Genomic DNA, 17,543 nt, shown 5'->3' on the forward strand with positions numbered 1-17,543 from the left:
AGGAGGAGGTTCTTAGGTGATGGAGAAGCAGCAGGCAGGACTCAGGCTGAGGGGCCAGGGCCCAGAGGCTTGCACTGAATGGCCAGGGCAGCCAGAGGAGCCTGGAGTGGGCCACGTGAGGGTGGCGCAGAAGCTGGCGGAAGCTGTGACGTGCAGCTGTAGTACAAGCCGGGAAGGCTCTCAGGCCGGTGCCGGGCATAGTAGCTAGAAGTGGTACACCAGGGCTGCCTCCTGCTTGGTGTTCCCTGCAAAGTACCACGGGCGAGCCTGGCCACCTACTTTAGCCCCAGCGCCAGCCACTCTGGGCAGCGTCCCTGGAACCTCCACCCAGGGGCTCGTGTCGTGGGCTCAGCTGTCCTTCTGCCCAGACATATCCGTTGCTTCCTCTTTGTCCACGGGGCCACTCGGCGGGACTCCCATGGGGCCACCGCAGTCCTCTCTTGCCCCTGAGTGTTCCTGGCGTTGGCCCACAGTGGTAAAAGTTGTGGTAAAAGTAACCAAAGGAGGGAGTTCCCGTCGTGGCTCAGTGGTTAACGAATCCGACTAGGATCCATGAGGATGTAGGTTCGACCCCTGGCCTCACTCAGTGGGTTAAGGATCCGGCATTACTGTGAGCTGTGGTGTAGGTTGCAGACATGGCTCGGATCTGGCATTGCTGTGGCTGCGGTGTAGGCTGGCAGCTGTAGCTCCGATGGGACCCCTCGTCTGGGAACCTTCATGTACCGTGGGTGCAGCCCTGAAAAGGGGGAGAAAAAAAAAAAAGAGAGAAACACCCAAAGCAGCATGGAATTGTTGAACTCTCGTATTTAGCAGGCAGAAGCCTCCATTCAGTTCCCGCCATAACCTGGAGGGAAGGGCGTCCTTGCTTCCATTTCACGGATGATGAACCTCAGGCCGCGAGAGGTGAAATAGCCTAATAAATGCCCTCCCCTCCGGCTTTTTTCCCGCCTTTCCCTAAAGAGTGACACGGTCGCCCAAGCTCCCTGTCCCCACGCTAAGCCGAGGACGGGCCTGGGTGGATGGTAGCCTCTGATCTCAGGAGGGCGGTCAGCCCTCTGCCCAGGGAGCTGGACTGAAGAGCACGTCTTCTGAGGCCAGACAGGCCCAGCTTCTCTGCTGTGTGATTCTGAATAAATTCCTTCACTTCTCTGAGTCTCATCTTCCTCATCAGACAAACGGAGCAGGCGTTCTCTTAGGGCACAGCAGGTTGGGGGTCCGGCGTTGTCAGCTTGGGTCACTGGTGTGGGGTGGGTTGGATCCTTGGCTGGGAGCTTCCACATGCTGCGGACTCAGCCAGAAAATGGGCTCCAACAGAAGTGTGGGATTGCAGGGATCAAAACCAAGCAAAGAGGCTGCCACGCAGCTGCTGTCGGCAGTGGGGGCAGCAGGAGGCGCGGCGTCTTCGGACGGGGATGTGTTTGGGAGGCAGTGGCTGCTCAGCGCAGGGGACTGAGGCGGGGGAAGCGACAGGCAGCTTCTCCGGCCTGGGTCTGTGCCCCCCTGACCGCTGCCGTGTCGTCCTCCCTGTGTTTCAGGTGGTGGCAGTGTGCCCCTTTGCGGCCAGAAGCAGCCATGAAGTGAGCCTGCAGGCCGGCCAGCAGGTGACTGTCCTGGAGGCCCAGGACAAGAAGGGGAACCCGGAATGGAGCCTCGTGGAAGTGAACGGACAGAGGGGCTACGTGCCTTCCAGCTTCCTGGCCAGGGTCCCTGGCCCAGCTCCGTGGGGCTGGAGTCTGCCCTCTTAGGGTGCCCTCCTTGGCGCTTACGTTCCAAGAGCCTTAGAGGCTGTGGCCCCAGGAAGAGGAGACGCAGAGAGCAGGCGCAGTGGAAGGGGACGTCAGGCCAGGGTGGGGTGACGGGAGCCAGAAGAGGCGGGTGGGCCTGGGGTGCTGGGGTGGGTGCGCAGGAAGGGCTCCACCAGGACGGCTTGTCATGCCTGTGTGAAGAGGGCGTGCCAGCCTAAGTTACAACACCCTGGATGGCAGGTCACAGCCCATCAAGCGGGACTTGCTGTAGCTTATGGCTGGTCTCGCCTGTGGCCCTGCCCGGGCCTGCCAGGGGAGCGGGTCACCCAGATGCGCGTCCCCCGTGTGCTGTGTGGTGGCCTGACGGTTCACTTGCTACCGGTGGCATAGAGGGAGGCCACGGCCGACCAGCCAGCTTCTCTTGCCCCAGCTGGAGCCGGGTTATCTCGGACAGTGAAGGCTGGGCGCCGTGTCCAGTGGGAGGGCAGTGGAGAGGTTCCCAGGAGACGCTGGCTGGCCCCGGAGTGGGTGTGAGCAAGTCACAGCTCTGGAATGTGTGTGGGCAAATGCAGAGGCCGCTCCAGGGGTTTGAGGGGTGAGAGGCGGGGTGTGGGGGGGGGGGCTGTTGGCAGCAGCTGTTGGTCTTGAGTGTGAAGGCCAAGGGGCATGCAAATCACAGAGGAAACTGTGAGGCAGGGGTTTAAGTCCTGGTGGGCGGTCGGGACTTGGTTTCCTGTTTCTGGAAGAAAGGGACCCGGGAGAATCCCCGGTGGTTTCAGGAGGCAGCCAAGGGCCTGGGGGAACAGTGGAGGTGACATCACTTGGCCGTGGAACCTCAGACCTAGGACGCAACCTCGGTTTTCCACCCATAAGGATCTAACCCAGGCTTGTGGTGAGAATGACACGATGCTGAGGGTGTGGAGGCTCCTTGCAAATCCCTGCAAAAACTGCAGGCTGCGCCGGAAGTGATCTCAGGACGGCCTCGGCCACCAGCTGGCACGCCCCGTGTCCACGGCCATGACTTACGTCCTTAGTCAATGCGGCATCCTTTCCCCAAAGCCCGGGATCCCTCCCGGGGCTGCATTCCAGGTAACCAGGCTGTCAGACACAGTGAGAAGAAACCCATCATCCCTTTGCAGAACTTAGACTCTGAAGCCCTCACAGCAGTTCCTGTGCCCGGAAGGCTGCCCACTGGGGCGTGTTGGGAGGCCCCTGCTATTGGATCTTCATCTCTGGGTTGTCGCTCTGGGCTCAGATACATTGCAAGATTCGCAGGAGAGGGCAAAAGGGACCCAGTGTGACTTTTAAAACAAATTACAAATTTTGAAACTAACCCAACTTAAGCGTGTGTGTAAAAACAGGTGGCTGTTTCGCCTTCATTCTGAGAACGTCTCTGCATTATTATAACCGTAGTGCCTAAAACTGTTAGCTCTGGGTTTTGGAGAGCCTTGAAGAAGTGTGTACCTGTCTGTGCCGGACAGTCGGTAACGTACCAGAGGACCGGGCGTGTGAAAGCGCGAAGGCTGCAGACCCGACGAGGGAGGAACGCAGCTCTTTCTCGCGGTCCCTCTCCCAGCCCCAGATTCACTCTCCGGGATGCCTGCGACTCGTGCCTTTCTCCTTCCTGCTCAGGTTTCTGAGACAGACAGGCAGCGCAGGGGAGCAGGTAATGACACAGGAAATCCACTGTGGGTCCACAATGCTGATGCGAGCCTGCGGTGTGCTCGAATCCTAGCTCAGAGCTTTTCAGCAGGGCCGCCCACAGCAGTGACTGGGGCAGCTTCCAACCGCCCTGAAGCCAGGATCTCACCCAGAGATGCTGATAGAATTAGTCTGGGGTGTGTGGCCCAGCCTCAGGAATTCAGAGAGCTCCTCAGGACCTTCTGGTGTGTGGCCAGGGTTGGGACCTCTGCTTTAGACACACAGCAGGGGATGAAATAGGCCTGGGATCAGAAGTGGTCGCAAGCTGTGAGCTCGGACGGGCCCCAGCCACTCTCTGTGCTCGCTCAGATGTTTCAAACAGGCAGCTTGAGAGATGGTTTGAAATAGGACAGCCTGTTTTGTTAGGTCCTAGAATGTATATTTATTAAGTGCCTTTAAAAGGGACCTGAACAGAATTGAATGTTCTTGTAGGCATGAGGGAGAAAACTGAAATATTCTTGGAACCAAATCTGGCTCATGAAGGGAAATTAAAAATGTATTCAGCAACGCATGGGTTATGGTTTCTCACAGGCCAGGGATGAGATGGGAGAGAAAATGCATGTCGAGAAGATGGAGAAGGGCCTGAATCTTCTCCAGGGGCTCTAATGTCCCTCCCCCGCCCCAAACGCCTAGAACCCTTGCACTGTGTCTTCCTGATTTCACTGCCGGGCTGCCGCATGTTACGCTGGCTAAGGTATTTGCCTGTGACGTGAACAAGACCTCCAGGAGCTGAAGATGCACTCACGGTGGAGAGAGACGCCAGCCTTTGGGCCCCCGCCGATGGTAGGCACGGGGGCAAGATTACAACAGTGAAGGCAAGATGCGTGAGTTCTGGGTTAACATGGTGAGCTCTGGCGTGGTGACTGACTCTGGAATAAAGGATCTCAAAGGTGAAATGAGACCTTGCTGGACTTTGTGTGTGACCTTTGTTCCCTGGGTATTTGCTGTACCGAAAGAAGGCACCTCATTTCTTCACGTGCCGAGCGAGTATCTCCTGCACATCTTCCGTGCCTCCAGGGGGTGGAGTGAGAAATCAGGCAGCCCAGAGCCCTGCGCTGGCCAGGTCCACCATCTTATGAGGGAGGCAGGTAAGGGCACAGTCAGTTGCACACGGTGTGAAGTGTTAGGATAGGGCGGTAACAGGTGCCCCCAGAGCCCAGAGGAGAGGCCAGGAGGGCTTCCTGGAAGAAGTGATATCCAAGCTGAGGCCTGATGGGAAGCAGGTTAGATGAAGGTAGGAGGGAGGGCCCATGCAAAGGCCCGGAGGTAAAAGCAAGCACAGCTCGTGCAGAGTCGGAATGCAGATTGGAACACAGGCTGTGTGGAGGGGCGGCGGGTCGCTGGGAGATGGCTTAGCGAGGCCTGCGTGGTAATGGGCTTCGGGTTTTATTCTGAGGGCAGTAGGGAGACACTGGGTTTCAAGTAGAGCAGTGACACGTTCAGAGTTGTATTTCAGGATGCAAGTTCTGGTTCATCCTAGAATCTCCCCTTGAACACCTGCCTCAAGCAATAGGTGCTCAATGTATGGGATGGAGCCCTGAAACCTGCCTCCCAGGAGTCTCCCATCTTGCGCATTCTGTGCAAGAATGTGCACGTCCTGCACTTACCGGGCACCTCGGGGCAGGAAGCCTTCCGCCTGAGGAGGTGCTCTGGGCCAGGCCCGTAGGTGCTCAGACAAGGAGGGGCTTTGGGGTTGCTGAGGAGGCGGGGAGGGGGAGGGGGTGGCTGGAGGAAGTGGGACAGGTCGGGCGGGGAAGGGGAACGGGGGTGGGGGTGGGGGTGGGGGAGGACCCAGAACCAGCCTTAAAGTCCCGGAGCTCAGGGCCGGCTTGGCCATAAGCATTTATTACGGTCTCTGTATGTGAAGCAGTTTTATTACGGCCCCCACCTGCCCCGTTCTCCCCGCTCAGCCCCAGAAAGACTCATTGAAGAGTTCTGGCTTATCTCAAGGAGCCCCTCCACCAGGCTACCTCCCCCACTGTGGAAGAGTCATTTTGGGGTCCGTCGTGGCTGGGCAGAGACTCAAGTACCTGGAGGTGAGGAAAAAGATTCCACTCCTGGCAGCATTGCAAGGAGCTGGGATCCCCAACAGCTCATTCCCTTAACCTGGCTCCTGTTTTCTTACTGGTAATTTTTGAACTTACATTTCCTGGTTTTCTCATCCTTAGAATGGGTGCAGTTTCTGTTCTCGCAGCGTGAGAGAGAGCATTAAAGCAAAAATTGTGTGTGAGTCCTGGATCACAGCAGGGGCAGCCCTGCTGCGTAGGAGGGAATGTGTGCGCCCCGACCACTAGGTGGCAGCAGGGCTCGACCCACTAGCTGGGACTGGCCGGGGAGGCGCCAGGGTCGAGGTGCCGGGCAGGTGGCGCGCAGGTGAGAGGAAGGGCCAGGCGAAGGACATCAGGGCGTGGTGGGGCCTGCGTCCGACCAGAGCTGTGCAGCCTTGTCCCGAAGGAACTCGCCGCTCCTTGGCTTCAGCTAGTGTTGCCGCATCAGAACGAGGGCCCAGTGGAGCCAGACCTTCTTTTTCAGGAGCAGCCAAAACACCAGGGTTTTGTCTTGGTTGGTTGTTGATGTGCGATCTTCTGCATGGTGATTATGTGGGGGCCACAGCAGGCACCCTCTTTGCATCTTTTGCCCAGGAGTGGACTGACTGTCCTGCTGGAGAATCTCCTCTGAAGAACTGGCTTCCTCACTCCCTGTTTCCCATGAAAGGCTTCACGTGTCTCCTTCGCTGCCCCTTCGTCAGATCCTGATCTCCCGTCGTTGGGTCCCTGGGAGCGCTCTTCCTTTCATGCCGTTCTCGCTGCTGTTGCCTTCGCATGCTATTAGGTTGCGAGCCTTGTGTCTGCACCCCGACAAGGGTCTCTGTAGTACAGTTTCACGAGGTCGCTTGAGGATTCAGTGAGATACTGGTAGAGCATCACTTAGCCCAGCACCTGGCTCTTTTTTTTTTTTTTTTTTTTTTTTAAGGGCTGCACCTGTGGCATATGGAGGTTCCCAGGCTAGGGGTCAAATCAGAGCTACAACTGCCGGCCTACACCACAGCCACAGCAGATCCAAGCTGTGTCTGGGACCTACACCACAGCTCATGGCAACGCCAGATCCTTAACCCACCAAGGGAGGCCGGAGATCGAACCTGCAACCTCATGGTTCCTAGTCAGATTCGTTTCTGCTGCGCCATGACGGGAACTCCAGCATCTGGCTCATTAGTACTTGGTAAACAGTTATCTTTTTTTTCCCCCGGCCATGCCCACGGCATGCAGAAGTTTCCAGGCCAGGGACTGACACCATGCCGCAGCAGTCACAGTGCCAGATCCTTAACCCACTGAGCCACCAGGGAAGTCTCCCAACAGAGTTGTCGTTGTTGTGGGGACTGAGAAGAGGCAGCGTGGCATGTGAAAGAAGCTTTACAGAGCCTTTCTCCCCATGTGTGTCTGGGATGATGACAAGGCCTGGCCACTTGTGGTTCTGGCTCCTGAGCGCCTGGTGGAGGTTGGGAACAGAGCTTCCCTCAGAGGCTGCTGTCACCCCAAAGGCATTTCTGGGACTTCCCGCCACCTGCCATCCCTGGGACGGCAGCTGGGTCAGGGTGGCCAGGTCTCCCGCTCACAGTCAGGAGTGGCCGGGACTCCCCTCCCTCTCCCCAGCACGGGGCTTGCTGCCATCTGCTGCACCTGGACAAGGTGGGGAGGCACGCAGGCTCTAGCCAGTCATGAAGTGACTGGCACAGACACTCTGGTTACCGGCTCCTTTGTGTCTCAGAGCAGCTTCTCAGGGTGTTCCCAGAGGACCCAGCAGCTTTGGGGACCAAGGCTCCTTGTTGGAGGCTCCAGTGGCAGATTTGGGAAGAGAGGTGGGGGGACCAGGTTTGTCCTCGTGGGCTCTGCCTTATGGGGGGCTCAGGAGCACAAGCTAATGCTGGTCTCTTGGGTCTCAGGAAGCCCCCATGCTTCCAGGACACCTCAGGGTGCTCTGGGTTCCCCGTCTTGGGCCCATTTACCTGTCATCAGGGCTCTGGGCATCCTTGAGCCCCGTGAGTAGGAAGAGAGCTCTGTGGCTGTATGTTTGGGCAGCCCGGCCCCCAGGACGCTTGAGCCAAAGGGCGCAGGAGTTGTACCCACCTCCTCTGAGCAGCTCACAGCTCCAGAGATGGGTTGCTTGTCTGCTTTCACATGTATTCCCTGCCCAGCTTGGCTCTGCGCTTCCGGGAACTACATCTCCCAGGCTCCTTTGTCCTGTTTTTTTTTTTTTTTTTTTTTTGGTGGGTTTGGCCAATGGGAGGCCCCGGCAGGAGGGAGGAGAGGAAAAAACCAAGGCATTCTCCTTCTGCTTCAGGCAGCATCTCTGCAGTCGCTGCTCTTCTCCAAGCTTCCAGCTTCCACTGGATGCTCCTTCCAGATATCTTGGTCCTGGGTCCTGTTGGACAGGTGTGGCTCTGCTTCCAGTTTCCATCAGTAGCTTCAGATGCTGGGCACTGATAATTCTGCCTCTTCCTGAGGCTCTGCCAACCGAAAGATTGGAATGTCTTTTTGCTGTTGTTAATGCCTGGGGTGCTGCTAGGATCCTCTGTCACCTGCGTGACCTCCTGCCTGTGTTCAAGTCCCTCTGCTCACACGGCATAGAGGGGTTCTCTTTCCAGCTGTGACTGTTGCGCAGCTCTGCAGCTGGGCTACAGGGAGGAAGTGGGTGGTGGAGCCAGGCCCTCAGGCTGCCTGGGAGCTCTGCCCCTCAAGCTGCCCGGCCCTCGGAGAAGACTGGGATTGGCACCAGGTCTGCTCCCCCCTTCCCTGCGTCAGGGGACAGTCCAGCCCTCCCTGCCCGGAGCCCATGGGAGTATCTTCAGCTGTAGACAGCAGCTGAGTGGGTGGCACTCCAGGGTCAGTGGCTGTGGGGATCTGCCAAGTTGCCCTTGTTTGGCCGGCTGAAGCTGTGCCTGGGGGCTGAAGCAGAGAAGACGGACACAGACGAGACCCAAGGCCACCTTATATGAGAACAGGGCTGGGCTGTGGGCAGGAGGAGGGAGTCACCTCCTTCCAGCCAGAGTTAGGCCTTGCCTCAGAAGGGGCACGGAGGGCCTTGCCAGGGTGACAGGAAGTGGAGGTGGGGCTTCTGGCCTGGGAGGAGCCTGCCTGTCTCCATGTTGGGGTCTCAGTGATTTTGCACACACTGGCAGAGCCTCTGACCCCGGGAAAGGCCTGGCGCTAATAGCAGTCACTGCAGCTCCTCTTCCCTTCTCAGAGGGCTGTGTGCCAGCCACGTGAGGGAATGGCTTTACATGATTAATCCGAGCTGGCACATAGGACGCTCTCAAGGGCTGCAAGCTAAAAAAACCCCAAATCCCACAAATCTCAACAGCAGCCAACCACTGTGGACCTTATTCAGTAGGCATTTAATGGGACAAGCTGGTGTCTAGTTGGAATTGAGCCACAGGCCTCTCCCCTGGAGCAGGGCTAGGGCTGGCGACACAGGTGCGGCTGCCAGGGCTAGGCAGAGGGTCTGGTCAGGGGAAGGGGCTGGGAGGTGGGACGTGGGGCAGGAGGCACCTGAGGACAGGTACTGCCTAGTGTCCAGGCAGGACAGAGACCAAGGCCAGGTCAGAGGGCGGGCAGTAGGTCCCAGGCTTTGGGTTGAGGTTCAAGCACTAGGCCCTGGGGACTGGGGGAGCAAGACCGCTGAAGATACGGAGATGCTGGCAGGAGGCAGGATTGAGAACTGGGCGCAAGGGACTTCATTGTGAGCCCGGGGGCTGGACCAGAGCTGCTTGGAGCCCTCCCGTCTGAGGACGGGATGGAACCTAGCGAGCAAGGAGGCTGGACATGGGAGGGCGTCCGGGGTGAAGGGGTCGGGGGTCAGGAGCCCGGGCTCCAAAGGGAAATCGTTGCGGTTCGGACCCTGGCGTCCCGCTCGCCAGCCACGTGGCCTCGGCAGACACGGGACTTTCTCTCCTTCGGCGGAACCAGGAACCAGCCCTGCCTCACAGGCTGTGCCACGTCCAGACGGGGTCAGGCGGGGAGGCCCTCGGCTCTGTGTCTGGGACGCACGAGCTCTGCTGGCGTGATTGATCCGCGGGGACAGCCAGCCGGGCGGTGTCTACCGTCCAGAGTGTCCCTCCCGGGCTCTGCCGGCTGGGACCCCCGGGCCGAGGCCCCTCTGGGCGGACGCTCCCGGCCCCGTCAGCCTCTGCTTTAGCGTCTGTGTTCCTGACCCTTCACTCCCTGCGTGAGCTCTTTCCAGACTGAAAACAGGTGGCTGTCTCAAGAGGCCAGAGGTCACCCCTGGAGCCGTTGTCAGATGCTGGCTTCCTTCTCGAAAGCTCCCTCAGGCCTGGGCGGGGCGATGGGCCTCTGGGAGGCTACCTTCACCCACCCTTTGCGTTTTTCCTTCTCAAATTCTGTTTCACCCTTCCCTCCTCACCAGAAGCAGAGGCAGAATGGCAAACCCAAAACGAAAAGACACACACAACGACACACACACACACGCAACTAGAAAAACCTCAGCCTCTATCTGTTTCCACCCCGCCGGCCACGTCCCAGGCCAGAGATGGCAGGTGTGCCCCGCTCAGGACTCCTGTGTCCCTCCCCCACCCGGAGAAGCAGAGCTGCCCGCGCAAAGCCTTGGTCCACTGTGACTTGTGTCATTTGTGACTATGGTGTGCTTTTTGTTTTTCTTAGGGTATTACAATGTGCGTGTCCACATTATTTTAGATAAGGCTGAATATGAAATTGGAATTATATCACTTCTTCCCCCAAGAGCCTGTCCTGCGTCCCCAGCCTCCTGGAAGGACAGCGCCACCAAATACCTCATCTGCAACCGGGAGCCCAGAGAGGGCCTTCGGCAGCCTCCCTCCGGTGACGGTGTCACGCTGCGCTCAGCCCTTCGCACCGGAGCCTGGGGTTCACTCCGCTCCCCCCAGCCCTCCCGCGAGGCTTGTCAGCGCCACCTCCAGAAGCGTCCCCAGAGCAGCCCCTTTCCCGTCTCCGCCACCTCCGTCCAGAAGCAGCCTCGTCTGTCCCCTGGGCTCCCGCAGGAGCGCCTGGCCTTCCCCTTCGCCCGCTCTCCGTGCAGCAGTCAAGGTGACGCTTCTGCTTAACACTGAACGCACCCTAAGTGCGCACCCAGATCCAGCCGCCGGGATGGGCCCCCGTCCCCCGCCTCCGTCCCTGCGGTGAGGCCAGTGCTCCCTCCCTCCCTCCACTGCTCAGTTAGCCGTGCTCCATCCTCACCCGGGACTCTGCCCTGGCCCTTCCCTCCCTGGCACACCCTCTCCCCACATGTGCCCACGGCCGTCTTCTTGCCACACGGGTCGGCTCCTCAGCGACGCCTTCGTGACCACTCCCTCTGGGTAGCCTCTGGCCCCCGACACGCTCGGTGCCTCACCCGGTCTTCCTGTCAGTACAGAGGGGCCACTCCCTCTTCTTTTCTTGTTTATCTACTCGTCTGATGCCTTCATTTAGAAAGTAAGTTCCTCAGAGTTCCCCTGTGGTGCAGGGGGTTAAGGATCTGGCGTTGTCACTGCTGCGGCTGAGGTGGCCGCTGTGACACAGCTTCCATCCCTGGCCCAGGAGTTTCCACGTGCCACGGGCATGGCCACAGAGAGGTAAGTTTCTCCCAGGGAAGGGCTCCATCATTGTATTCACTTCCAGATCCAGATAATCCTTAGCGTGTCCCAAATGGGCGATGCCTACTCCGCCGAAACATTCGTCATGGTTGATCTGAAATTCAAGTTTAGCCAGGCGCCCTGTTTTCTAACTGACACTCCTACCCGAGGCCCATGGTACCACATCTCGGGGACATGGTGCCAAGAGCGGAAGCCAGACTGAAGAGAAGAGAGCAAATGATGTGGGCGAGAGAGGGGGCGGGAGAGGCAGAAATGCAGAGGCCCTGGTGGCCCAGTGTTCGCCCTCTGACGGTGTCGGGAAGTCCCACAGCTCGGTGGCCCAAGGTCAGTGCCACCCCTGTCCTTTCTGTACTTTGTTTCCAGGCATCAGTAAAGTCCCCTTTCACTTCGAAATAACAGCCGACATTCTTGAGCACGTATGTGTGCCAGGCACTGGGCCGAGCGCTTGGATGCACTGTCTCGCTGAGGCTGTCACCTCAGGGTCACCTCACACAGCTCGCTGAGGGTGTTGCTGTTGTGGCATCTACAGAGGAAGCGCTGAGGGACAGAGACCCTAAATAACGTCCTCAAGGTCACGCAGACTTGAAGCGGCAGAGCTGGGCTGCACAGCCAGGCCGTCCGAGGCCAGCGTGTGGGGCCACTGTGGGGAGAAGCCGTCCCTCACCCCCCAGGAGGTCCCAGGTGGCTTGGGTCGAGCAGACACCGGACTGCTGACCCTCGTGCGGCAGGCGGCATCACGTGTGGGCTCAGGAACCAGACGAGCCAGGCTCCAAGCCACCTCCCTCACCCCTGGGGTGACTTTGGGAAAGCTCCCCTCTTGCCCTGAGCCTCAGCTTCCTCTCCTAGAAAGTGGAGTTGACAGTAGCAGTAGCTCTTGCACAGGATGGACGTGGGGCTTTGATGAATTAATGCCTGTATACACACACGTAAAGAGCCATCAGATGAGTGAGCCTTTAATAAATATTTACGGACATTTTTATTATTTGCAGCTTTTCTCTGATGCCCAGCACAGGCCCTGGCACGAAGGAAGTGCTCCTGATTCCTGCAAGAATGAAAGTAAGAAGAGCGAATATTAGTAAGAAGCCTAACAGCTGATTATGCAGCACCTTCTGTGTGCTAAGCACCTTCTCGGTCCATCCCCACGACAGCCCTGCCAAGTCGGTGACTTACAGTTGAGGAAACGGAGGCTTCGAGACATCGAGTGACCACAGAGGCCACAGAGAGAGGCCCAGAGGTAGGATCTCAACCCTGGTTTATAGGGAGAGCACGCCGGATCTGTGGTTCCCTCAAGGGATGCCGGGAGCAGATGGGCTGCCCTGCCCTGTTTTCCTGTGGACTCAGTTTTGAGGTGTCCCCTTCCCCTCGCAGGCTCCGACGTGCTCCTCACAGTACCCGTGCCTTTGCCCGCGCTGTGAGCCGTTAGGCGGGCATAGGGTCCCGTTTTATGGAGGAGGCACAGCGAGGTACAGCTCCTGCTGGAGGTCACGTCGGTGATAAGAGCAGAGCAGGTCTGAAGCCAGCTTCCTCTGCCTCCCAGTCGAGTCTTTGTCCCCTGTACTCAACCGCTGCCCTCCGGAGAACCCCCCAAAGCACGGCATCCCTCAGATCTCCCAGCGACACCCGCCGATCCCCTTCCTGCTGCGCGGATGCCCGGCTGGGGCTCTGCCTGTGTCCCTGTGTCCACTGCCTCCCGCCTTCGTCCTGTCCTTCGCGGGCCACCGCCAGGGTCAGCTTTCAGAAAAACGCCTCCGAGTCCAGGGCCCTTGCTGGTCCTTCCGGGGTCCTTGACCGGAGCGCTGTGGTCTGGCCGGTTTTCCCTTCTGCTCCTTGAGCTCTGCGCTCGGGCTGGGCGGGATGTGCCTTGTTCTCTCTGCCCTTGCGCTCGCCCTCCTCTCCTTTGCCAAGTCACCCTTCAGGGCTCAGGGACGTGTCTCTTCCTCCTGGAAGCCTTCCTTCCTGGGTCCCAGTCCTCTTCCTGTGTGTGCCTCGGCTCGGGTTCTTCGTCCTCTCTGTTGGAACCGCCTTTTTACAGAAGGATCTGTCCCGTGTTCCCGGAAGGCAGGGGCTGCGTCCGCCTATTCTCCCTGCATCCCTCGAGCCCGGCGTGTTGGGTGCTGGGTGCCGGGTGGAGGCGCTTGGGGGAAAGCTGGTGAATGAAGGAGGTTCCCAAAGACGTGATGTTTTCTTGCACCGAGCACCAGGCTCAGGTGGCTGGCACACAGTAGGCTCTCCATGCATATTTGTTTAGTGGAGGGTGGGTGAGTATGTGCACTAATAAACGTCACGGTTCGGGAGCTCCTGTCTTGGCGCAGAAGTTAACGAATCCAACTAGGAACCATGAGGGTGCGGGTTCGGTCCCTGGCCTCGCTCAGTGGGTTAAGGACCCAGCGTTGCCGTGAGCTATGGTGTGGGTTGCAGATGTGGCTCGGATCCCGCGTTGCTGTGGCTCTGGCGTAGGCTGGTGGCTACAGCTCCGATTCGACCCCTAGCCTGAGAAGCTCCATATGCCGCGGGAGCGGCCCTAGAAAAGACAAAAAGACAAAAATACAAAAAAAAAATCGCAGGTCAACACCTCCGCCCTCCCCACGCACACGCAGAATTGGTTCACCCCTCAGCTTGGGCCTCTTACAGAATAAAAGGGATTCCAGCTCCTCGTGTGAATGCCGCAGGGGAGGCGGGGGGGGGCTTGAGTAGAAAAAAAAAAAGCCTGCTCCTTCAAGAAGAAGAGTTTCAGGCAAGAAAGGCCTTTCTTGCCGGCGAAGGGAGGAGGGGGGGTTGGAGCCTCAGCCCAGTTTCAGGGCGGCCTCCGCTGGCCCCAGCCTGACTAATAAAGTGTGAAATTGACTTCATCCTCTGCCGCGTCTCCCCAGCCAGTGTCCCCGCAGCACCTCCGCGGCCTCCACCGAGGCCGCGCTGTCGGCCTCGCTCTGTCACGGCAGACAGGCGGGTCAGCAGCGCCCACGCCGCCCCAGGGCCCAGCGCCGCAGAGCCCACGGAGCCTTCTGGCCTCAGGCCAGGATGGGCTTTCAAAGCTAGAAGCATCCGATGTGGCGTGTGTGACGCAGCTTCTAAGCCAGCCGCCGGCCCCTCCTGTCCCTGTTTACTCCTCTGGTGCTGGCTGCGGACGTGTGGGAGGGGGGCAGCGAGGACGGCATCAGGGGAGACCCCGGAGACCCCTCCCCTCCCCTGCACCAGACGCAGGGCTGGAGAATCAGAGCAGAAGAGACCACGGGGAGCGAGGAAGCCGGGGTGCTCACGGGAGCCCCCGGGGGCCTTCGCGGCTGCCTGGGGGGGGATGGGAGGCCCCCAGGCCCCTCCTTCCACCAGGATGGCGCTGTTTGGGGATCCGTTTTACTTATTTGCTCATGTCTAGCATTTCCTAGGAAGAAGGGAAGGCCGTGACTCTAGGGAGTCCTAAACCAGGCGTTGTCCAGCGGTCCTTCCCAGACCCGCCTGTGCTGCACATTCACCCGGGCGACTAGGTCAAAAGGACAGATCCCGACGCCCGTGGTGGGTTTGTCTGCTCAGCACCCGTTTCTTCTTCTTCCGAGAAGCACCCCTGTTACCTCAGGGAGCTGTCACTGCCCACACAAGCCCCCTGTAGTTTGGGGTGGTCTCCGGGGGTGGGCGAGTTCCCCTGCTGGGCCAGTCTCAGGGGGCTCAGCCCAGGGGTCAAGGCCAGGCTGGAGCGGCAGCCCCAGGACTTGGGCAGAGCAAGAGATGCTCTCGTTTTCGGAGGCCATAGGCTGGTCGCTGTCAGCTCGGAGAGGCTGACTAAGAATGAAACCAACACAGAGGCCAGTCCCGAGAGGGGATGAGACAGAGGGAGAGCAGAGGAGCGAGCAGGCTCGTGACGTGTCGGCAGCACTTAGGTCCAGCCACGTTTGAAATTCTCTCCTCTGGGCTCTTCAAATGCAGGAGCCAACAAATTACTCTTTTATTTTTCTTAATTCTCTCTCTCTCTCTTTTGTCTTTTTTCAAGGGCCATACCTGTGGCCCATGTCAGTTCCCAGGCCAGGGGCCAAATCGGAGCCACAGCCAAAGCCTCACCAGATCCGAGCTGTATCTGAGACCTACACGGCAGCTTGTGGCAACGCCGGATCCTTAACCCCCTGAGCGGGGCCAGGGATCAAACCCGCATCCGCATGGATACTAGTTGGGTTCTTAACCCCCTGAGCCGCAGTGGGAACTCCTGCCCTTTTATTTTCATTATTGCTGTTATTATCATTCGCTTTTGCTTCAGCCGGTTTGAGTTGGGTTTCTGCAGCTTATACCTGAAAAGGTCCCCATCTCAGATCATGATCCCCAGGGAAGGCATCCGGGAACCCGAGTCTTCCAGGAAGCTTCTGAGGAAGTTCTGAGACGGGTCATCACCTTGCCAGGCATTGTTTGGACTTGGTTGGGACCCTGGTCCAGTGATGTACCGACGAGAGGTCCCTCCATGTGTGGCCGTTGTGGTTTTATGTCACGACCCGTGCATGGCCTCAGTCCTCACGACAACCCGATGAGGTTCCGGTCACTCTTCCTCTTGTGCGGATGAAGACCCGAGACCTAGAGAGGCGAGCGAGCGTGTTCCGGGGCTGGGAAGTGAGGGAGCGCGGGTGGGAGTCTCCCAAGCGCGTCCTGCACTTCCCAGGGTGGCCGCGCCGCTTGCCTCGAGCCCCGGCCCCCGTGAGGGAAGTGTCCTTTCAACCAGCAAAGGCTGTTGGGGTCACTTGGTGCGCGGAGGCCACGCAAAGAGAGGACTCCAGTGTGACTGGCCTGAGCAGTGGGGACGTTTATCACATGACACTCCCCGTCCAAAGGAGGCTGGTTCCAGGGTTGGTTGCTTCAGTGGCTCCGTGTCGTAGCAAAGGTCAGATTCTTTCCGCTTTTCTGCCCTGTCCTCTTCAGGCTCCAAGTGGCCTTCAGGCCAGCTCTCCTCTCGGTTACAAGACAGCTGATGCCCTTCCAGACGTGACATGTCCAGAATAAGGTCTGTTTCTTCCTATGGGTTTTTATCTGTCTGTCTGTCTATTTATTTGTCTTTTTAGGGCCGTACCCATGGCATATGGAGGTTCCCAGGCTAGGGGTCCAGTCGGAGTGACAGCTGCCGGCCTACACCACAGCCACAGCAACTCAGGATCCGAGCCACATCTGCCACCTACACCACAGCTCACGGCCACACCAGATCCTTAACCCACTGAGTGAGGCCAGGGATCGAACCTACAACCTCATGGGTCCTAGTAGGATTCGCTTCCACTGTGCCACGATGGGAACGCCCATGTGTTTCCTTCCTTCCTTCTTTCTTTCTTTTTAGGGCCGCCCCCATTGGCATATGGAGGTGCCCAGGCTAGGGGTCGAATCGGAGCGACAGCTGCCAGCCTACACCAGAGCCACAGCAACGCTGGATTCCCAAGCTGCTTTTGGAGGCCAGGGCTCAAACCCTCGCCCTCATGGATCCTAGTCGGGTTCGTTTCCCCTGAGCCACGACAGGCATTCCCCGTATGTGTTTCTTTTTGTTGGTGAGGAGACTGGTTCTGAAGGGCCTTGCCTGCCACTGGCAGAATCACATGCCCGTTCAGACCCAGTCCAGTTGTTGGCAAGCAGGGTGGGGCATCGGGATGTGTGTGAACCGGTCTTGATTCACCTGCGAGGCGCAGCCGAGTGGACAGCTAGGCCGTACAGGGCTCCTCAAAAAGGACGGAGTGGAGAGGGTGCGGGCTGGTGTCTGCGCACGATGCCCACCCCAGCCCCGGGGTTCCCTCCCCAATTCGGCACACAGGCTCCAGAGATGCCTCTCTTTTTGTTAGTCATCAGCTCGGCAGGAAGCTCAGCTTTCAAACTTCAAAACCCTCCTGTGGCTCCCTGTGTTCCAGTCCCCCTTCCAGACAGAGCAGGCACGCGGTCCTGAAGACGCAGGGCGCCTTCCCCACGCAGAGCCGTTCTTCTGGGCTTTACGGCCCCTGCTCTCTGTTGGCCCGATACCAGTGCCCTGGGCTGCCGGGAGGAGAGAGGCATGCTCGTGGCGGTGGGTACAGGCTGCTGCCTGCCCATCGCTCGATGGCCCTGCCTCTGTTCAGAGCATCTGCCGCGTGCTTTAGAGGCCACCCTCCCCAGTCCCGGCTGCCGGCAGACCAACCCTCGCTGTACCCCCCTCTGGAGAGGCCTCTTCTCCTGCATCCTGGGCCACCTGGCTCACGCCTGGGCATCCCTGTGCTCAGTGCCTCTTGCGCAGAACTGATTTGGGGTGGACAACAATCCCATCTGTTCTCTGAGCATTAATTCCCGAGCTTTGGGCTCAAGCTCTTAGGGCAGCGAAATTCTATTTTTACTAATGTTGATGAGCTCCAGATTTGAGTTTGGAGCTTTCAGCAATCATTTCACAACTTCCTAGGGGAAAGTTGGTCTGAGAATGAAGCTAGCACTGAGCCAAGAGATTGAGATACAGAGACCCTAAGCTGCTGGATGCAGCCGGGCCTGACGCCAGATAACCC

The 17,543-nt window shown here is 58.7% G+C and overlaps 1 protein-coding gene and 1 long non-coding RNA gene across 5 annotated transcripts in view; both read left to right on the forward strand.

Annotated features, from left to right (window-relative positions):
• The window catches only part of ARHGEF37 (Rho guanine nucleotide exchange factor 37), a 77,383-nt gene extending 73,036 nt beyond the window's left edge, over nt 1-4,347 (forward strand). For all 3 annotated transcript variants that reach the window (XM_047779024.1, XM_047779025.1, XM_047779023.1), the window contains exon 13: nt 1,536-4,347. In XM_047779024.1, the coding sequence (XP_047634980.1) occupies nt 1,536-1,745 (210 nt within the window). In that variant the 3' untranslated portion in view covers nt 1,746-4,347. The remainder of the gene's footprint in view (nt 1-1,535) is intronic.
• A 4,637-nt stretch (nt 4,348-8,984) lies between these two features.
• On the forward strand, nt 8,985-16,092 carry LOC125126519 (uncharacterized). 2 transcript variants are annotated; one of them, XR_007134655.1, is made up of 3 exons: nt 8,985-12,123; nt 12,216-12,301; nt 15,961-16,092. It is a non-coding gene; the product is annotated as an uncharacterized LOC125126519 (long non-coding RNA). The 2 variants fall into 2 exon arrangements; XR_007134656.1 differs by lacking the exon at nt 15,961-16,092 and adding an exon at nt 12,436-13,416.
• The last annotated feature ends 1,451 nt before the right edge of the window (nt 16,093-17,543 follow it).

This window comes from Phacochoerus africanus, chromosome 4 (assembly GCF_016906955.1).
Source record: "Phacochoerus africanus isolate WHEZ1 chromosome 4, ROS_Pafr_v1, whole genome shotgun sequence".
In the NCBI taxonomy this organism is placed as follows: Eukaryota; Metazoa; Chordata; class Mammalia; order Artiodactyla; family Suidae; genus Phacochoerus; species Phacochoerus africanus.